The 22,950-nt window shown below is 39.3% G+C and overlaps 1 protein-coding gene across 1 annotated transcript in view; it reads left to right on the top strand.

The window, feature by feature from the left end:
- Positions 1-9,146: 9,146 nt before the first annotated feature.
- Positions 9,147-22,950, top strand: part of ADAMTS18 (ADAM metallopeptidase with thrombospondin type 1 motif 18) — a 68,257-nt gene continuing 54,453 nt past the window's right edge. Inside the window, exons 1-3 of the mRNA XM_075837141.1 lie at positions 9,147-9,320; positions 9,418-9,496; positions 18,150-18,466. Of these exons, the coding sequence (XP_075693256.1) occupies positions 9,147-9,320; positions 9,418-9,496; positions 18,150-18,466 (570 nt within the window). The remainder of the gene's footprint in view (positions 9,321-9,417; positions 9,497-18,149; positions 18,467-22,950) is intronic.

Here is a 22,950-nt window from a genome sequence, read left to right as displayed (position 1 = left end):
TAAGCGCATAGTTAAAGGGAACCTGTCACCAGCATTTCACCTATTGAGCTTCACTTATACCTCACTGGCCGCTGCTATCAAAAGTTCATTGCCGTTATCCGCTCTCCTAAACTCCTCCTCCGACTGTAAATAACGGCCTGCAAACATTTCGCGCCTTTTATCGTAATAATCCGTTGTCCAGAATAGGACATCAATGCACAAGCGCAGGATTTAGTGTGCTGGGGGATGGCGAGGAGCTGTCAATCAAAAGTAAGGAGGCGGGGTGAACTCGGAAAGACTTGAGAAATGAAGATGTGACTCTTTTCAAACGAAGATTTGACTCTTATGCTCATTAGCATACGGTGCGGGAACACTAAAAAGCTGAATACTAAAGCTACAGAGCCGACTAAGAAGACAATTATAGGTTATATAGAAATTATTTTTCACCCACTACCACCAGGAATTGCTCTTTTAATAGGTGAAATGCTGGTGACAGGTTCCCTTTAAGTCTTTTATGTGTCCAGTATTTTGACATTCTCGTTGTACCCTTGTATTCTTTAAAGTTGTTTCTGGTTTGAAAAATCCACTTTTATATGCCATACTAGTGAATTCTGAAGTAATACACCGTGTTCCAAATAATTATGCACATTGGATTTAAGTGTCATAAACATTTAATTATTAGTTTTTCAATGAAACTCATGGATGGTATTGTGTCTTAGGGCTCTTTGGATCATTGTAATCAATCTCAGACACCTGTGATAATTAGTTTGCCAGGTGTGCCCAATCAAAGGAAAACTACTTAAGGGGGGATTCACACGAGCGTGTATTCGGTCCGTGCGGGCCGCGTGGTTTTCACGCGGCACGCATGGACAATACAAGTCTATGGGGCAGTACAGACAGTCCGTGCTTTTTGCGCAGCGTTTGTCTGCTGCGCAAAATGCGCGACAGGTTCAATAACTCTGCGTATTTCGCGCATCACGCACCCATTGAAGTCAATGGGTGCGTGAAAATCACGCGCACCACACGGAAGCACTTCCGTGGGACGAGCGTGATTCGCGCAACAGCAGTGAAAAGGATGAATGAAAACCGAAAAGCACCACGTGCTTTTCTGTTTCCGAACATCCAAACGGAGTGTCTTTGCGATGAGCGAAGCCGGACAAGCGTACCGAACTTCACCGGGTTCGGCCAAACTCGTTTTGGCCGATCCCGGCAAAAAAATTATCGGTACGCGACGTCAGGAGATAGTCACTGTCCATGGTGCTGAAAGAGTTAAACTGTTTCAGCACCATGGACAGTGACTTGCGATCCCAAAATACATTAACCTGTAAAAAAAAAACGAAGTTCTAACTTACCGATTACTCCTGTCTCCTTCCTGCAGTCCGACCTCCCGGGATGACACTTCAGTTCAAGTGACAGCTCCAGCCAATCACAGGCCAAGCACAGGCTGCAGCCAATCACAGGCTGCAGCGGTCACTTGGACTGCTGCGTCATCCAGGGAGGTGGGGCCCGATGTCAAGAGAGGCGCGTCACCAAGGACGCGTCACCAAGGACGCGTCACCAAGGCAACGGCCGGGAAGTTCTCGGTAAGTAGGAACTTTATCTTTTTTTTTTACAGGTTTTTCGCTGTTGTGTTCGGCATTCACTGTCGAGGGTGCTGAAAGATTTAGCTCTTTCAGCACCTTGGACAGTGACGGGCGTTGACAAGCCTCATCTCTATGATGCCGGCTGCGCGAAAATCACGCAGCCGCGCATCAGACACGCATGACACACGCAGCTGTCAAATGGTTTTTGCGCTCGCAAAACGCTGCGTTGTTTGCGCGCGCAAAAACGCAACGTTCGTGTGAATCTCCCCTAAGAAGGACGTTCCACATTATTAAGCAGGCCACAGGTTTCAAGCAATATGGGAAAGAAAAAGGATCTCTCTGCTGCCGAAAAGCGTGAAATAGTACAATATCATGGACAAGGTATGAAAACATTGGCTATTTCAAGAAAACTTAGGCGTGATCATCGTACTGTGAAAAGATTTGTGGCTGATTCAGAGCACAGACGGGTTAGTTCAGATAAAGGCATAATGAGGAAGGTTTCTGCCAGACAAATAAATAGGATTAGGAGAGCAGCTGCTAAAATGTCATTGCAAAGCAGCAAACAGGTATTTGAAGCCGCTGGTGCCTCTGGAGTCCCGTGAACCTCAAGGTCTAGGATCCTCCAGAGGTTTGCAAGTGTGCATAAAGCTATTATTCGGCCACCCCTAAACAATGCTCACAAGCAGAAACAGTTGCAGTGGGCTCAGAAATACATGAAGACTAATTTTCAAACCGTGTTGTTTACTGATGAGTGCCGTGCAACCCTGGATGGTCCAGATGGATGGAGTAGTGGATGGTTGGTGAATGGCCACCATGTCCCAACAAGGCTGCGACGTCAGCAAGGAGGTGGCGGAGTCATGTTTTGGGCTGGAATCATGGGGAGAGAGCTGGTTGGCCCTTTTAGGGTCCCTGACGGTGTGAAAAAATGACCTCTGCAAAGTACGTAGAGTTTATGACTGACCACTTTCTTCCGTGGTACAAAAAGAAGAACCGTGCCTTCCGTAGCAAAATTATCTTCATGCATGACAATGCACCATCTCATGCTGCAAAGAATACCTCTGTGTCATTGGCTGCTATGGGCATAAAAAGAGAGAAACTCATGGTGTGGCCCCCATGTTCCCCTGACCTCAACCCTATTGAGAACCTTTGGAGCATCCTCAAGCAAAATATCTATGAGGGTGGGAGGCAGTTCACATAAAAACAGAAGCTCTGGGAGGCTATTCTGACATCCTGCAAAGATATTCAAGCAGAAACTGTCCAAATACTCACAAATTCAATGGATGCAAGAATTGTGAAGGTGATATCAAAGAAGGGGTACTATGTTAACATGTAACTTGGCCTGTTACGTTTTTTTTGATTGAAAGAGCTTTTGATTTCTGTAAATATGACCTCCTGATGCTGCAAATTCAACAAATTAACATTTTTGTTCTCTTTACAACCTTTAAAGGGAATGTGTCGCTAGAATTTTTTTTTTAATTTTTTTTTAGTTAAACAGTTAGTGTATAAGTGATTAAACATTGTTCTAATTTTTTTATTTTTTTCACGAGTCAGGAAATATTATAAATTAGATTCTAATTTATAACATTTCCCAGTGCTGGTCACTAGATGGAGCAATTCCCAAAATTGCAGCATTGGCATGTGGTAAAGCAACCACATTGCTTTATGCTGCAAAATTTGAGAAGACACATTCGCTCTAGTGAGCTCACAGAATCCCCCCTCCTTTATCCTGGCTAGTGCCAGGAGAAAGGAGGGGATTGAACGGTCAAACCTCCTACACTGTGTGTCGCCATTTTTTGAGCTAACACACAGTGTAGTAGGCTTACATACAGTAGCAATCACACACTAAAACACGTACATACACAGACCTAACTTACCTGCTCCTGCTGCCGCCGCTCCCTCCGGTCCGTCCGCTCCGTCTGCTCCCTCCGCTCCAAGTGCACAAGTCCGGAAGCTGCGACCGGAAGTAGTAATCTTACTGTCCGGCCGCGGCTTCCGTTCCACAAGAAAATGGCGCCGGACGTCGCTCGGCCGAAGAACTTCAATTTGGACTGTGTGGGAGCGACGCATGCGCCGTTCCCACACAGACGGCGTACAGCATAGTGGATGGAACGGGCCCCGTTCGCATTCACTATGGGGCTGTATGTGCCGTATTCCATGTCTGTATGTGTCGTTAATCGACACATACAGAGATGGAAAAAAAAATGGCAGCCCCCATAGACAAGAAAAAGTTAAAAAATAAAAAAAAGTAAAACACAAACACACAAATAAATAAAACATTTTTTAATAAAACACTAAAAGCAAATTGATATAAAAAAAAATAATTTTGCGACACTCGTCCTTTAAAATGTTTTGATCTCTGTTGTGCATAATAATTTGAAACAGTGCATTTTGAGTTTTTTACTTCTAAAAAAAAAATCTGTTATCATTAGGAGATTTGTTCAATAAAATTTGCATTATACTCCAATGGTTGATGGCTTGAAGATTATACTGACTGTCATTTGCATCGACTATTTAGGAAAATCAGCGAAAAATAACATTTGCATAATAATTTGGAACGCGGTGTAATCCCAGGTTCACTACCCTCTTCTATAAATCAGAATAGAGAAAGGGGACAAATATTGTTTCTCACTATGGGGGACTCAGCATGTCGGTAAAATATTTGGACAGCCCATTGATTTTAAGGTGCAATGTTTAATTTCTCCTGTGGTGGTACAGGAAGATCGAACACTTGCTGCCGTGTTCCGCCACAGATCAAAGTTGATCGCTGGGGGCTCTGTAATTGGAACACTGTGATATCAGCTTATAAAAAGGAAACTCTTCTAACTAGAAGAAAATGTCAATAGAGGACAATCCTTCTAATGTATTATTCTTTCTGTTACCAATGTAAATAGGAGTACTCAGCACTATTTGCCTAAAATATTATGGAGAATTTAAACATGTTAGATGGATTGTATGTATTGTATGGATTGTATGTCTTATTGAACTTTGGATCACATGTTTAGCCTGAGCTTAAAGAAGTTGTCTGGTTCCCGAAACCAATTTTTAAATACTTTATTAGGGAATTTTGAGTTGATATAGGAGGCATTCACTGGAGGACTTGTGATATCTTTGAATTATATGGATGGCCCATCGTTTAAATTGGAACTGTGTAATGCTTAATTTCCCCTGCGGTGGTGCTGCAGGAGAATTGAATAGTTATAGCCCCACGGATTATAGCTGATCATTTGAAGATCATGACTGTGGACAGTTTATGACTGGGGGACTCTATAAACAGAAAGTCATTGTTGAAACTGGATTAGAATATACAATATTAAGTGACTCACAAAAACATGACCTTCACAGAAAATCAAATGTATATACTTGCAATGTAGTCTTTAGTGTTCAAGGGGATTCTGGAGAAATATACAGTAGACATGAGCAGTACATCTCATATTATACATTTGACTTTTAGGACAAATGATATTTCTAGAATAAGTTATGGTCTGGATAAGGTGCTTAAGTACACATGAAAGAAAATTGATGTTCTTGGGTAAAAGAATAAAGATATTATTATCTCCTGGCACATTCACACAAAGTGTACGCTTCCCTACTGCGGCCATTCGTACTTAGTAGTTAGAGGAACATAAACGGTTATGGATCATCTCCTTACCACAGGCTAGACGTGGGCAGAATGGATTTAAGGAGATAAAAGACTTCCCCACCAACCTGACCAGTAGATGTGTCAGTTATCTGTGCCAATCCCTTGCTTTTTGGGGAATACGAATCATCAACCTCCACAGTGAGTCAGATTCTCCATATGACCAGCAGCAATGTCCTTATAGCAATGGATTCACACCAGCACGTTGTAGAAGTTTTAAAGTCTTATTATAATATGATATATACAAAAAAATATATAACAAAAATTATCATCAACTGAAAATTATAAACTTATTATAGATTCAAAACTGCAAATAGAAATGTGGCGATGCCTTGTGAACACTGCTATCGTGATGCTTACAGTATGTGACTCTTTGTTTCTGTACACATGTGCATCTGAGAGGTACCCATAGTCAGTGCCATACATAGAAAAGAACGGACCACATGGCAAAAATAAAACATGGCACCCCATCTTGGTGCAATATTTTGTGACCTAGGACAGAAGGGTTTCGTGTTTTCCCACCTCAATTTTTCATGACCGTTGGGCCAATTGCCCACCACATTGTTTGCTGTTCCTCTGTAGAGGGGAGCTCTACATAGGTTCTCACTACCCAATAGCAAAAAGTATAGGACCAGCCCGAGCTGGGTTCTCTCTTTCCAAGGGCCACATATTAGCCACATGGACTGATGAATGCAGGTCAATGATTCCTAATTGAAGCAATACCAGTTTAGAGTAAATGCTCAGTGAGCTATGGATAGGGGGTAATATGACCTGCCAGTGGTATAATCAGTCCACTCTTTGTCAGGACTTAGTTAACCCTCTATGTAGATCTGGTTAACTTGCATTCCAGCTTTGGTAGAATCTCCAAAATAAATCTGGCCAAAAAAAGTTTACCTGCGTGACTTTAGTCTCCTGGATATCTAGTGGATCTCCATGGCTTTTGCCTGAAATTGTTCTGATAGTTCCTGCTTATTCATGGAAAAAAGAAAGTTATAAAGGGACACAACTTCCCAAAAAAACCTCAGTAAGGGCAAGGAACAAGTTATAGTGGTGCCAGCATTTATATAGTCCCATACTACATCATACTATCTCTCTCTGCTGGTATCAGCTCTGCTATTTTATGTAATACTGCTGCATTAGTGGGGTGGCCTGTTTCCCTCTCCAAAACTTTACTGGGCAGCTTCAGAGGCTAAGCAGGTGACAAAAGAATTTTCAACATTATCTATGAGCTATGATGAAGTTGTTCTTTCTCACCCTGGTTTTCAAACACACCCAGTACTACCCAGCAATGTGGTAAAGAGCATGGCATGGAGATGGAAGTTATTAGCCGTTGATATATCCCCTCTCCCTACACAATGTATTATCAAGTTCTTTGCCTTTGTCTGGCCTCTGTTCCCACCGTCATAGCTTCCCTTCATTACGAAGCCATGAGAGCAATAATGGATCCATTTTCAAATGGATCCTTATAAATCCTGACATCCCTATAACTTATAATGGGGTCCGTCAGGTTTCCATCGAGATTCCAGTATTTTGACAGCAATAATAGCCCTGCAGACTACACTATTCTTACTATCAAAAACACTCGAAACCCTGACTTAAAGCAAACAACTTCAGGTGAATAGAGCCATATATATATATATATATATATATATACACACTACCGTTCAAAAGTTTGGGGTCACCCAGACAATTTTGTGTTTTCCATGAAAACTCTCACTTATATTTATCAAATGAGTTGCAAAATGACTAGAAAATGTAGTCAAGACATTGACAAGGTTAGAAATAATGATTTTTATTTGAAATAATAATTTTCTCCTTCAAACTTTGCTTTGGTCTTGGAATGCTCCATTTGCAGCAATTACAGCATTGCAGACCTTTTGCATTCTAGCTGTTAATTTGCTGAGGTAATCAGGAGAAATTTCACCCCATGTTTCCAGAAGGCCCTCCCACAAGTTGGATTGGCTAGATGGGCACTTCTTGCGTACCATACGGTCAAGCTGCTCCCACAACAGCTCTATGGGGTTGAGATCTGGTGACTGCGCTGGCCACTCCATTACACATAGAATACCAGCTGCCTGCTTCTTCCCTAAATAGTTCTTCCATAATTTGGAGGTGTGCTTTGGGTCATTGTCCTGTTGTAGGATGAAATTGGCTCCAATCAAGCGCTGTCCACAGGGTATGGCATGGCGGTGCAAAATGGAGTGATAGCCTTCCTTATTAAAAATCCCTTTTACCTTGTACAAATCTCCCACTTTACCAGCACCAAAGCAACCCCAGACCATCACATTACCTCCACCATGCTTGACAGATGGCGTCAGGCACTCTTCCAGCATCTTTTCAGTAGTTCTGCGTCTCACAAATGTTCTTCTGTGTTTTCCAAACACCTCAAACTTCGATTCGTCTGTCCATAACACTTTTTTCTAATCTTCCTCTGTCCAATGTCTGTGTGCTTTTGCCCATATTAATCTTTTCCTTTTATTAGCCAGTCTCAGATATGGCTTTTTCTTTGCCACTCTGCCCTGAAGGCCAGCATCCCGGAGTCGCCTCTTCACTGTAGATGTTGACACTGTCGTTTTGCAGGTACTATTTAATGAAGCTGCCAGTTGAGGACCTGTGAGGCGTCTATTTCTCAAACTAGAGACTCTAATGTACTTGTCTTGTTGCTCAGTTGTGCAGCGGGGCCTCCCACTTCTCTTTCTACTCTGGTTAGAGCCTGTTTGTGCTGTCCTCTGAAGGGAGTAGTACACACCGTTTGTAGGAAATCTTCAGTTTCTTGGCAATTTCTCGCATGGAATAGCCTTAATTTCTAAGAACAAGAATAGACTGTCGAGTTTCACATGAAAGCTCTCTTTTTCTAGCCATTTTGAGAGTTTAATCGAACCCACAAATGTAATTCTCCAGATTCTCAACTAGCTCAAAGGAAGGTCAGATTTATAGGTCCTCTAAACAGCAAAACTGTTTACAGCGGTGCTAACATAATTGCACAAGGGTTTTCAAGTGTTTTCTAATCATCCATTAGCCTTCTAACACAGTTAGCAAACACAATGTACCATTAGAACACTGGAGTGATGGTTGCTGGAAATGGGCCTCTATACACCTATGTAGATATTGCATTAAAAACCAGACGTTTGCAGCTAGAATAGTCATTTAGCACATTAACATTGTATAGAGTGTATTTCTGATGAATATAATGTTATCTTCATTGAAAAAAACTGTGCTTTTCTTTCAAAAATAAGGAAATTTCTAAGTGACCCTAAACTTTTGAACGGTAGTGCGTATATATATATATATATATATATATCTATATACATATATATATATATCTATATACATATATATATATATATATATATATATATATATATTGTAGCCATTTTTTTTTTTTTTGCATTGTGGATTTGCTTTTGATTTTTTAATTTTTTTTTAAAGAAAAGAAATGTGAATAAAATGGTTCATAGCCGCAGCAAGGAAATGCACACCATGTTTTTGTGTAATAGTAGTTATATGTTCCACTGTTCATCCCTTTCCTGTTTTATAAAACTTGCATCTCTTATGTTAATGAAATCCATTATTACTGACTGTGCAATTTAATCAGCTTTGCCAGCAAAAAAAAAAAAAAAAAAAATCTAAATAGAAAAGAAAATTTTTCAGATGTGATATTACATTGACAGAACAAGTTCACAGGACAAGCTAAACCTACAGAATATTCCACATTTCATGGAATGTACTTGAGTGACACAAGGAGGCGTGAACCGGGGAGGGGGCAGGAGAAGGAATCCTATGCCGGCTTTAGAGTGCATTGTATTAGTGGGAATGCTGCTGCATGAAGCTGAGTCTAGGGTTAAGATGATCAGTGCCATCATTGAGTCTTCCTGCCACCACCTGAGAACATTAACAAGCAGAGGCACCTTACATGCCCTGGATGCAAAAATGCCACCTACTTCAAGATGATGAGGACATCCTGTCTATTGCTCTGCGTGCTTCTTGGAGCAGATACAGGCTTGCATGCTGTGCAGAAGATGGATTATTTTGTACTCCTCCTGTGGACACTACCTGTCACTATCCTGAAATGCACCTCTATGCCTTTCTTGACAATCCTATGGATTGGAAGCTTGGACAAGGCAGGTTTTTTTTTTATTTTTATGCTTCAGATATTTAAACTATTTATAATCCTTCCATACACATCTGTCACTTATATCATCTGTTCTTATCTTTCAGACACTTCAACTCTACTGCTTATGTGTATCATTTGCTGCCTCCTTAGCTAGTGACAGTGGATTGCCAGGAATTAATCACGGTTTGTACCAACCCATTGGGTATAATGACATTAACTTATTTTTTCTGTCATCACAGCCTATATTACTGTTATTGTATTTATTTTATGCTAAAGTTGCCAAAACATGCACATTTAAAAAAATATATAAAAAAATAAGAAAAATAAAAAAAAATATAATAAAAAAATAATAATAATAATTAAAAATAAAATAAAATATATATATATATATATATATATATATATATATATATATATATATATATATATATATATATATATATAAATAAATATATGTATTCTGATGCAAGTGGGCTAAGTCTATTATTGCAGCCTGGTTAGGAGTCTAATTTAGCACAACTCAACATTTTATCACAATGTATTCATGGTTGGACATAAAACTACAAATCTACTGAGTTATATATATATATATATATATATATATATATATATATATATATATATATATATATATATATACATATATATATTATTATTATTTTTTTTTTTTAATTTAATTTATTTTCTTCATTTATTTATGTGTCTATGTATTAGTTGATTTTATTTTTCCATTTGGTGTTTGTGTTCTTTTGTTATACTTTTTCTATTGTTCAGACTTTTTTGTATTATTCATTTATTCATTTTTTGCTACAGTTAAATTGTATATTATATAAAAATTCCCTTAATTTGGCGTTAACAAAATCCAAAACCAAATTAACAAATAAACTGAGAATCTCCAGGAAAACTGTCCAAAATAAAATATGGAGTTTTTCGTTTTTTATCAAAGAAATTTTGTTTATGTGAAAGTCTTGGAAACAAATGTTTCAGACTGTTAGATTCTAGATTAAAAGAATTTGAGTCATTTTTTTTCCTATACTTTTTTGTAGGTTGCTACATGGAAGCTGCTGTAACTTACTGCACTCCTATTATGTATTGTCTGTATAATGACAAATGTATTTAAAGGTTCATAGGAAAGAGTTAAAGTTTTAGAGGAGTTTTAGTTTGGAGAAACAGAAACATGTTTTCTCGTGTAACCCTTTCAGGGCATTTCATGCCTGCCTTGTACTGACAGGATTAATTTACTGTCAAGTTTAATGACTAGGCCTCACAGTGGGGCTGTAAAGTCCTGCTCTCTCTGTGATATAATGAATTAATGACAGGTCTTGTACATACTATGAGCATTGCCTTTCAGGACTGCTAAGGAATTCCCTTCTCCTGCAGATGTTACTTCCTGCAGACCTGGTCTGGGAAACTCTGCTATTTATCTATTTCAGCAGTATATATGTATATAAACAGTATATATATATATATATATATATATATATATATATATATATATACAGCAAACATAGAATGGCGACAGCACCCTGCGACACTAATGCCACCTAAACCACTAAATATAAATAAATATGCACTAAAGCTAAATCTACTTACAAATAGGGAGGTTCTTAGTGCACATTTTGATCAAAAAGTGTTAGCCCACCTGCCACGACAAGGCGACCTCTGTAAGGTGGGAACCTACGCTGGATATACACCCAGAACTGGGACTAAGCCTACATATATACCTGGGGATGGTAGGATCCAGCATTGAACTGATTAAAATCACCCAGGGCAGAGTGGGAGGAGTGCAAGAACAACAAGTGGAGGCAGTCACTAACCCCACATATATGGATACCATAAACACAACAAAAAGTTGAACAGCACATTCCAACTAAATGATACAAAATGTATGCAGGTGCAAGAACACCCATGACTGCAGATATACAGCAAACATAGAATGGTGACAGCACCCTGCGACACTAATGCCACCTAAACCACTAAATATAAATATATATATATATATATATATATATATATTAGTAGAAAGAAGCAGCACTCAAAGATCAATTCCAAAATGGATATGGGTGCCCAGCAGGTAATCATGATCCAAGGATAATGAATGTATATAGAAATAAATCCTGCAGCACTCCGGTACGGTATAACCTTTATTTGCTATTCCCGGAGTGCTGTGGGATTTCTTTCTATATATATATATATATATATATATATATATATATATATTTATTTATATATATATATATATATGTATATATATATATATATACATGTATATATATACACATACATACATGTATATATATATATATATATATATATATACAGTGAAGGAAATAAGTATTTGATCCCTTGCTGATTTTGTAAGTTTGCCCACTCGCAAAGACATGAACAGTCTAGAATTTTTAGGCTAGGTTAATTTTACCAGTGAGAGATAGATTATATTTAAAAAAAAATGAAATTCACATAGTCAAAAATATATATATTTATTTGCATTTTGCACAGAGAAATAAGTATTTGATCCCCTACCAACCATTAGGAGTTCATCCTCCTCCAGACCAGTTACACGCTCCAAATCAACTTGGTGCCTGCATTAAAGACAGCTGTTTTACATGGTCACCTGTATAAAAGACTCCTGTCCACAGACTAAATGAATCAGTCTGACTCTAACCTCTATAACATGGGCAAGACCAAAGAGCTTTCTAAGGATGTCAGGCACAAGATCATAGACCTGCACAAGGCTGGAATGGGCTACAAAACCATAAGTAAGACGCTGGGTGAGAAGGAGACAACTGTTGGTGCAATAGTAAGAAAATGGAAGACATACAAAATGACTGTCAATCGACATCGATCTGGGGCTCCATGCAAAATCCCACCTCGTGGGGTATCCTTGATCCTGAGGAAGGTGAGAGCTCAGACGAAAACTACACGGGGGGAACTTGCTAATGATCTCAAGGCAGCTGGGACCACAGTCACCAAGAAAACCATTGGTAACACATTACGCCGTAATGGATTAAAATCCTGCAGTGCCTGCAAGGTCCCCCTGCTCAAGAAGGCACATGTACAGGCCCGTCTGAAGTTTGCAAATGAACATCTGGATGATTCTGAGAGTGATTGGGAGAAGGTGCTGTGGTCAGATGAGACTAAAATTGAGCTCTTTGGCATTAACTCAACTCGCCGTGTTTGGAGGAAGAGAAATGCTGCCTATGACCCAAAGAACACCGTCCCCACTGTCAAGCATGGAGGTGGAAACATTATGTTTTGGGGGTGTTTCTCTGCTAAGGGCACAGGACTACTTCACCGCATCAATGGGAGAATGGATGGAGCCATGTACTGTCAAATCCTGAGTGACAACCTCCTTCCCTCCACCAGAACATTAAAAATGGCTCATGGATGGGTCTTCCAGCACGACAGTGACCCGAAACATACAGCCAAGGCAACAAAGGAGTGGCTCAAAAAGAAGCACATTAAGGTCATGGAGTGGCCTAGCCAGTCTCCAGACCTTAATCCCATAGAAAACTTATGGAGGGAGCTGAAGATCCGAGTTGCCAAGAGAAAGCCTCGAAATCTCAATGATTTACAGATGATCTGCAAAGAGGAGTAGGCCAAAATTCCATCTAACATGTGTGCAAACCTCATCATCAACTACAAAAAACATCTCACTGCTGTGCTTGCCAACAAGGGTTTTGCCACCAAGTATTAAGTCTTGTTTGCCAAAGGGATCAAATACTTATTTCTCTGTGCACAATGCAAATAAATATATATAATTTTGACAATGTGATTTTCTGTTTTTTTTTAAATATAATCTATCTCTCACTGGTAAAATTAACCTAGCCTAAAAATTCTAGACTGTTCATGACTTTGACAGTGGGCAAACGTACAAAATCAGCAAGGGATCAAATACTTATTTCCTTCACTGTATATATATATATAGACCGCATGTGCCTGTATAAAAATATACTATCTTTTGCCTACAGAAAAGTTGAGAGTTATGTAGATGGCAAAGATTGGTAGAGACTAGAGATGGGTGAATTTCCCGATTTGGTCCCAATAAATTTGGCATCAATCGAAAGAGCCCCGTTTGCCCTGAAGACTTGTGTCTAAGGATCCTATTAGACGGGCAGATATTTTTTCTTGGACAAGCGAAGAGTGATGATTTAGAGAGTCATTTGGAAAGACGAAGTTCGAAAGACGGTCTATTACATGTAATGTTAATTGCTTACGTTTCACGCTGTTCAGTCGTTACTGCGATCGTTGCTCGTTCGCCCACACTTCATCTCTGAACTGCTAATGACTGGAAGATTCCTGTCGTGATGAGGGGATGTGGCAACTATGAATTATAATCTTTCACTCAGGTAGATGTGGCGATCCACGGAAACCCAACGATTTATCGTTGTCGTTTGATTAATGCACGCTATTACATGTGGCTATTATCTCTTACATTCGAACGGTTTTACAAAAATGTATATGATAATCGCTCCATCTAATAGGGCTTTAACTCTCTGATGTCTACTAGGACTATATCCAACCCCTTTCAAGCTCTTGAACGTCAAGCCAGCCTGTAATGTAAAAGTGACAGCATTATACATGAGTAGAAGAAGGAATAACCACAGTGCATTTCAGGAAGGCTTCCTGCAAGGCATTATTGGGAGACCCACTCGACATTATGTGATGCCATTTTTCTGCAACATGTGCGTCTTAAAACCAAAAAGTTACGGAATTTGCAAATTCCAAAACTTTTGGTAACTTTAGGTAAAATGTATTCGCTCATTTCTAGTAGGGACTGAAGATTGTCATGCCCCCAATTATACAGTAGATGTGAGTAACTATGACTGGATGAGTGGATACAGAGGGTGCTGCCATATTGGTTTGTTTACCATATAGTCCAGCAAGCGATATGACCTAGGCCAATATTAAGGCCCTTATACACCTGCCAATTATTGGGCAAATGAGCGTTCAAAGTAACGAGCGCTCGTCCCCATACTAGCTCCTTGTGAAAGAAGAAAACCAGCGCCGGTCAACGAGCTGTCTCGTTGATCGACGCTTGTTGCACCGGCCAAAATTGGCTGGTGTAAAAGTACCTTCGCAGGGTAATCTCTTCTGCTAAATGCTCTCGCAGATTACTTTTTCACCCATTCTATCCTACTGAAATAGATCTTAAGGATAAATGTTGTATGATTGCTATAGCAGTGCATCATATATCATTATGTTCTATAAGTGTGTCAACTGCAACTTTTTCCCTCTTAAGCCACCTCATCCATCTTTCCAACCAAGTCTATAATTGGCGAAACTTATTTTACCATAACTGTTCCCTTATTTGTGGTCTAGAATGAAGTATGGCTTGAACTTTCTGACCTAAGCAAACCTAAGGTCAAGTGGGTGTGATGACTTTTAATTGTAAAATTATTGGACCTCCAGGAATGAGCAGCCAGGACTCACTCTCTTGCGGTATCCATGGCAGCACTGGGTATAATGGGACAGATTTATTAATGCTATCTAATAGTTAGACAAGTCTAAATGAGCCAAATTGATCACAGTGGCTCACGCTGTATGATAACTCTGGCACATCTTTGGACACTTTGGACAAGCATGCGCAGGACTAGACAGAACTGAGGCGTAGGAAGCATAAAATATCTGAACCATTGTACTAATGTGTGCCATTGACATTATACCGCATGCTCCTTAGGCTGCATTCACACGAGCGTGACAGATTCACGCGCGTAAAAAACGTGTGCAAATCTGTCCGTGTGTGTTGTGCTTTTGCATCAGTGTGCTTTGCGAGTGGCATGTGTTGTTCACGCACTCGCAAAGCACATCTTTTTTTTCCCCCATTGAATTGTTGCGCAAATCACGCACAGCACACGGATGTTCATCCGTGTGCTGTGCCTGGTTTTCACGCACCCATTGACTTCAATGGGCGCGTAGGTGCGTGAAAACGCACTAATATAGGACATGCAGTGAGTTTCACGCAACGGACTCTCGCTGCGTGAAAACTCCTTCATGTGTGAATAGCCCCACTGAAATCAATGGGTCCGGGTGCTGTGAGTGATTTCCACGCAAAGCACACAGACGAGTTTTTTTGCTCGTCTGAATGAGCTCTTAAATTAAGCCCATTGTTCATGACTCCATTCCAAAGCAATCACATTGATACTGGACAATATGGTAAATATGGTGAGGGAATGACGTAGACTTGTTCTGGCATTAAAAATCGGAGCAGATGTGGAAACTTGACCTGAATGGAGAATCTTTTGCAATTACCACTGTTTGAGGTCAAGTTGGTCATTGATTCTGACCCTGGAAAGTTAGACCTTGTGGGTGTAAGACGACAGCCTGCATGGACACCTCTAAGGATCATACCGTTATGTTTAATAGACCCCAAGTACTTCTATAAGGATATTGGTGTCACAGAAGTCTTAAAATTGTTGGAAACATTTTCTTAAGGTTAACCAACCAAAAAAGTCATGCAATTGATGGGAATACTTTGTGGAATTTGTGAATTTTCTTGAGTTGAGTTTTGATGAAAGAATCACCCAGTTGGCATAGTTACCAGCCAATTAACATTGTCTGACCTGTCATAGTTGACGTCTGTTTCAGAGGATTATTATGAGAAGGGCTAATATATTTGATAGCCAGAGCATGAACAGAGCAGACCCTTTAAATCATTTATTTGCTGACTCGTATTGTGCTGAATGGGTAATCAGTAGAACCCCCTGGTGGTGACAAATGTTTTTTTTCTAAAGGACTTATTGTGATCTTTCTTTCTAAAGTCTAAGTTTGACTAATCCTCTTTTTATGCAAGTACAAAAACATAATAGTGGAATCCCTTGTTGACCTCCATTGTTTTGATTGAAGTGTCAAATGTGCATTTCAAGAAACATCAGAACAGCCTGAGCTGCTTTTGTTGGGAATAATTAACTGTAGCATTACCAGTAGTATAACATTATAACATTTTAACATAATATTTCTTCTTTATCCTTTTTATAAAAGTATTATGTTTCAGCAAATGAAGCCTATTCACTTTTTGTATCAATTCCTTATGGTTTTCAAGATCTTTGCTAGCAGTCATTCATTAGCAACCTTCATTGTTTACTTTCAATGGATAAAAAAACGGTACAGTTATCAGAACTGTTATCAGAACTCTGTGCCGTGCACCATCATGGGAAATGTTATGGACAAAACCCAATGAAGTGAATATGCATAAATATCACTTTTAATCTTTTAGACCTATTTCATTTTTTTATTATGTTATTTTAATTTTCTTCTATGTTTTTCCAACTTTCAAAATAAGTTGGTTCAATTGTAATTTTCTTCAAATGTCATTTTATAAAATGTATTACTATTTTGTACTTTTGCATCTTATATATAAAAATTAAAAAAAAGATTGAAATAGAAATTTGTATTAGAAGTCATTATCCGAAGAACCATATCCATAGTGTAAGGCTTCGTTCACATCTGCGTTGGGGTCCTGTTCTGACGTTTCCGTCTGAGCTTTCCGTCAGAACGAACTACGCTATTGCTTCCGGCAAAACGATGGTTCCGGTGCAACACAGAGACAAACGGAAAGCATGGGCACCGGATCCGCAACCTCTGGTTTCCGTTTGTGTCAGTTTGTGTCTGTTCAGGCTCCCGTTCTGACGGAAAGCTCAGACGGAACATCAGAACGGGACCCCAACGCAGATGTGAACAAAGCCTTACTCCAGAATGTCTTGTCTTCTCCTTGGACTGTAGAATCATCTATCCATTGTGTTACTTGTTCATCCGCCTCCTTTTTTCCATTTAACTCTTCTTATCTCAAATCTCCTTTCCAATGATAATGAACAATATGGTCTCAGGAAATGGTAACCCTTCAACCTTCTCCAGTTACCATATCTGATGCTACTTGTGTATTCATTCAGGATATTTTCCCGCCAACACAACACAACTCATTTTCAAACATTGAAGGGTTATTTCCATCTATTAAAATGATGGCATATCACTAGGATCTTCCATCACTTTATGGTAAGAGTTAAAGTAATAACCCCTTATCTCTGTTAGCCATCCATTAATACTGATTAGAAAAAAATTCTTAAGGCCCTTTACGCAAGCCATGATCCGGTAAATGAGCGTTTATATGAATGCTCATCTCCTGATGTGTAAACAGGGCAACAAACAGCCAATAAATGAGCAAACAGGGAGATGTGCTGCCGACATGATGGAAATGTATGGGGACGAACGAACGTAGTAACAATCGCTCATCCCCATACATTACTGATAATAGAAACCGAGCGCAAACGAGCGTCGATCAGCGAGCTTTATCGGTGATCATGGTTCATTTTCACGGCCCGTATCAGGCCCGTATCAGTGTAATAGGACCCTACTTCACTAGTGCACCAGTATTGTGAAGAGCACCAAAGAGTCCACTTTATACCTGTAGGGCAGATGAAACGGTGCCAAAATATAGTGGTTGGCCTGTCAATACACAAGAACTAGGAATTTATCTTGGGTTCCCCTTTATCACGTGTCATAAAGATCCTGATTTGATGCCTATAGCCTGCTGTGGTTCATTATTGTACCTTTAGCAAGCCTATGATTTTACATCTCCAATGAATGCCATATTACACAGGTATTCTTCCCTAGATGTATTTCTTCTAAAAGAGAATACATTGCCTCTCAAAGGCACCATACGGCTTCACGTGGCAGTGTCTATGGGTCCATAAAATAGACCTGTAGGCTATAGTACATGTTCTGTGCACACGACAAAGCCGTATATATGGAGAGTTAATAATATATTATCATATAAAAAGAGATACTTCAGCCAGTGTATTTTGTTTCGTGTCTAACATTTTACTTTCTCTATCCTCAGATTATGTCTTTGTTACGCCAGTGGAAGTGGACTCCAATGGAGCCTACATCTCACATGATATCTTGCACAATAGTAGGAAGAAGAGATCTACACGAAGTTTAAAGACTTCCTTGCACTACAGGTTTTCAGCATTTGGACAGGAACTACACTTGGAGCTCCAGCCCTCTCCTCTTCTGTCAAGCCAGTTTGCCGTGAATGTTCTAGGTAAGGATGGATCCTTAACAGACCTAGAACAGACTGTGGAGCCATGTTTTTATCAGGGATTTATCAGGAACTATGAGAACTCCTCAGTGGCCTTATCTACCTGTGTGGGCATGGTAAGTCATTTTTAAACATCTTAAAATATCCCTAACCTCTTGATTGGGATTCTGTAAGAAAGTGTGCACTGTATTATGAATATCTTTTCTTACTTAGCCAATTCGCTAAAAGGGATAATCATGACCAATTTCAAAGGAATATTGGAACCTCCCGTCTTCCATGTCATAAGATATTTTCTTTAAATTAGTATATCCATTGGATTCTCTATAAGCTGTACGCTAATGGCCCCACAAATTCTTAATCATGAAGCTGTGGGACAGCCATCACGTTATGTACAGCTTGATTCTATTGGTTGATTTTCTAATACGGTTCACATGGCCAACTTCATGGCAAACTTATTGTGTATGGACTCGTGTATGAAGTATAGAGTTGTGGAGCTAAGGGTCGAACAGCCTTGAGCCCACCAAAGCAGATGTCTATGATCCAACTATACAGAACAGGTGCATGAATTGCAATATGAACTCTGTGTCTATAATCATATCATGGGCCGTTTCTACTGGAGAATGCTGATAGGCTAGATTATACATTTATCCAGGCATGAAAACTCTGAGCATAACTGAAGGCTTTATAATTATTAAAATGATGAGGGCTGTAGGAATGGGACGCTAACTAATCATCATTTTATATTGTGGCAAATATAAATATCATGTTTGGATTTTTCACTTTTAGTGCATGCACACACAGATTTACATAGTGAGGGTTAGCAATTTATTTACTAATATTTGTAGTTTAGTAGAAAGGGTCTACTTTTTTCCCTAAACAGCTCCACTCTAATCCAGTGGTCGTGTCTGGGACTGCAGCTCACCCCATATCTATATATGTAAGGAGTCAGGTAGTTATATAAAAAAAATACAGTTTTTATTAAAAGGGTTTTCCCCTATAAACAGTCCCTTTTAGTTAGAAGAGTTCCCCAAAGATAAGCTGATACCCAGATATCTTGCTGTAGGTAACCTCAGCGATCAGCTCTAATCTGCAGGGAAACTCAGCAGCAAGAGTTCAATTTCCAAGAAGCGCCACTACAGGTAAAAGGAAGCATTACGCACTACCCATTAAAAATAATCACCTTTTCATGTGTTTTATGGACTATTCCAGAGCAAGAGACTCTCTTTTGTAGCTATTTATAAGGTATCTGAATGGGGCACCCCCTCTATTAACTGAAAATTCCCTAAAAGATCAAAAATGGGTTTTCTAAAGCAAAAATAAAAAGCCCTAAAGGTGATGTGCTCCTACTGCTGAACTGGTAATCCATCATTCCACAGCTTTAGAATCTTACTGACCCTGGAGTGTGGTATTATCACGGCTCTCAGATATGCTGTGGTGTGGAACCGAAAATGGTAGTTCATTGTAAAGGGATTGCTTCTTGTTTGCTTATTTTAAAAGAAGAGCCTTTACTTTTATCTTATGCATGCATTCCAAAGAAGCACTTTGTCTCTAGGCTCCTTTCTTGCCTTATGACTGAGTTTATATATCAACAAACAGAACTTATCTATTTACTTGCCCTCGAACAGGAAACAATACTGTTAGGTGTTAGAGAGCCATGGGGCTATCATGGGGCCAAGAAGGCAAAAAGCCACTTTGGTTATGTTCATTTTACATAATGACTAATTATTAGTTGGGGATGCTGAAGTTATTGTACATCATAACATGTGATGTAGTGGTGTATGGTAGCCACCAGGCTGTATACGTTATTAATAACATATTCCCGCAAGAAATAGAAGACTAATACAAATGATTATGTGTGTAGAGAGATAATACTAATGACTTACAATAACATAGTAACATTCACCTCCAAATTTGAATATATGTAAATAGGGGGTTTACTTGATGCTCCACAGTGTATTTTGTAATTGATTTAAACCTATCTTACTAAGTTTTTCTGCAGTAGAGAGTCAAAATGGCCTAACGCATAAGAAAAAAAAAATCTATCCGAACCCACTTATGTGTATAAGGGCTTCCTTACTCTGTATTTCAACATGCCTGGCCCTATGTCCCTGTTGAGATTAGCCACTGCCAGAGATGCATGTTTATGGTGGAGTAAGGTCACACAGCTATCGGTCAAAAGTTTTTGTGGCCAATAGCTATCTCATGTGTGTGTCCAGCTTTAGGAATTGGGGAACCTCTCTAATATACATAAACCAGTAGAATTTGACTATGTGTTGGTGATACTTGCCACAAACTCACTTTATTCTAGTAGATTCACATATAAAGAAAGACCAAACAATGTCACCACAGTTAAAAAAGACTGTAGTCTAAAGTTTTTGATTTTCTAATTTTATATACGTTAGGAAAGCACTTAATTGTCCGTAAAGGTCTCTCTATGGTCAGCTTATATTTCACCTGTCACTATGTCATATAAGTTGAACTGGTTAACTGACCTGAACAGCGCTGTCTCCCTGATTCCAGTGCTGTTTTCCTTTTTTTCTGGACCACCCCATTCCAGAGATATGGTCCACTGTTGTGTTGGCTCCCTCTATGGTAATTTGCTGTAGTTAGCCAACAGGGAGGGAACTACCCTCAAGCTGCCTTGCCTTGATTGGTAAGCTCAGAGGCAGGGATGCTAGCTCCACCCCGTTGGCTAAATACAGCAAATTAGAATATAGGGAGCCAACAGAACACTGGGCCATATCTCTAAAATGAAGAAAAAAATGCTGGTATCAGGGAGACAGCGCTATTCATGTCAGTAATCCAGTTAAACTTATATGACCTAGTGATAAATCCTACTTAACTAACATCGAATGATCCCGTTAGGAATAGTAGGTAAATTTTTGGGTTATAAAAGACAGTACTCAGGGATTGAAAAAACCCTGCTACTAATTATTTGTTTAGGGTCAACTCTTCAAAGGAATGATGACTCAGGACATGATGATCTTGAATGGTCATACAGTGGTTGAGGTCATAGGACCTCCAAATGTAGGCATGACAAAAAGTCAATTTCACTGTGGCAGACCAATCAAACTAAATGTTAATTTTGTTTTAGTGAGTTCTGTGGACCATGATTTAAGAAAAAGAGTGTCATCATCCTTTTGAGGCAGCTATTGCTCCTCTAGGCTAAACCTTGATGTGACGTATTTGATTTGGGGCCTTGAATGTCCAACGGTCTTTGGAAGATTCTTTCGCCTTAGCAGGTACCTTCTGGCAAGAAGCTGTCAGCCCATTGAATCATGGGATTCTCTCCACAGGGCACAACAAAGCAGATCTGTTAATTACCTAATGATGTGATGTGTTTCAGCTTTCCTGGTAATTTGGATGTTGATGGACGAGTGTAATTAAAAGCATCCTGTGTTCTCACCTTGTAGCAAGTTACTCTTCCTCTATCAGAATTCTGCCTGTGGGTTTCCTTCCGACAAAGCTAGGGAGTCAATAGTTAAAGTGTCTGTTTAGCATTTGGAAAATGATCAGTGCAGTAGACTATCCCGTCGGAGGCCAAGTTTAGCCATCACACTGTCAGTCTGAACAATATCTCCAAGAATGAATGGCTTCAATATCCTTTTTACACCAATTACTTTTGTCACTTGGATGCCCCTCTTTCCAGCTTTCTTTGTTCAATGCAATTAAAGTGGAAGTGGTGGTTCTTTTATACAGTTGGCAGCTCTTATCTTTTCTTTGTGCTTTTCATTAGCAGTAGCTTCACAACAATAAAACTGCAACGACCCCCGTTCTTTCGAGCCTCTAGTCTCCACAATGGGACTTGGAAGAAATTGCATTTCAATAGACTGCAAGAGTCTCTTTGATCTAATTTTTGGATGACCCAACTGATTCAGTCATTCAGTTCACTCCTGTCTTCTAATACTTGTATTGAATACTGTGTGGTGAATGAACTCATTTAGAAGAGGTTGCTAGGCTGAGTGAGCTTACGAGGAACCACACAGAATCACACACGTATATATCTGCACATTGATCAATGGCTTGCTATAGCAAGTTTTTTTTCCCATTGATAAGCATGGTAGGCTGCTTTATGCTAGGTCACTTAGAAACTCGATCCATCATAAAAAGTGGCAAATACTCGAAGTATATATGGTTATCTATGTGAGCATTTTATTTTCCCATTCCCTTGAATGTACATGCATAACAAATTGAATAGAAAGATCAAATTATTTTATTAGAGGTATCATATTATCATTGATACAAATACATAAGCGTGACAATTAGTATCGATGTTGACAGAAAACGTACACAGTATTGCAGATGGTCACCTACAGTATATAGGTATATATATATATATATATATATATATATATATATATATATATATATATATAAGACAATGGCACAGGAGACACTTTTTATTAGAAAGGTCCACTGTAATATTCTATTGTTTGACCTTTCGTAAGCTTACCTCCTACTTCTCACCTCACAGGTTAAACTAGGGATAGATAAAAGGGACAACACCTAGGGTGCAGATGAGAGGTGTGCAGTAGGTACAGGCAAGACCAGCCCATGAGTACGAAAAGAACAAATTGGAAAATTGACCAGATGGTGGTGT

The sequence above is a fragment of the Rhinoderma darwinii genome, chromosome 9 (genome assembly GCF_050947455.1).
Source record: "Rhinoderma darwinii isolate aRhiDar2 chromosome 9, aRhiDar2.hap1, whole genome shotgun sequence".
Lineage (NCBI taxonomy): Eukaryota > Metazoa > Chordata > Amphibia > Anura > Rhinodermatidae > Rhinoderma > Rhinoderma darwinii.
This window is presented reverse-complemented; position numbering and strand designations above follow the sequence as displayed.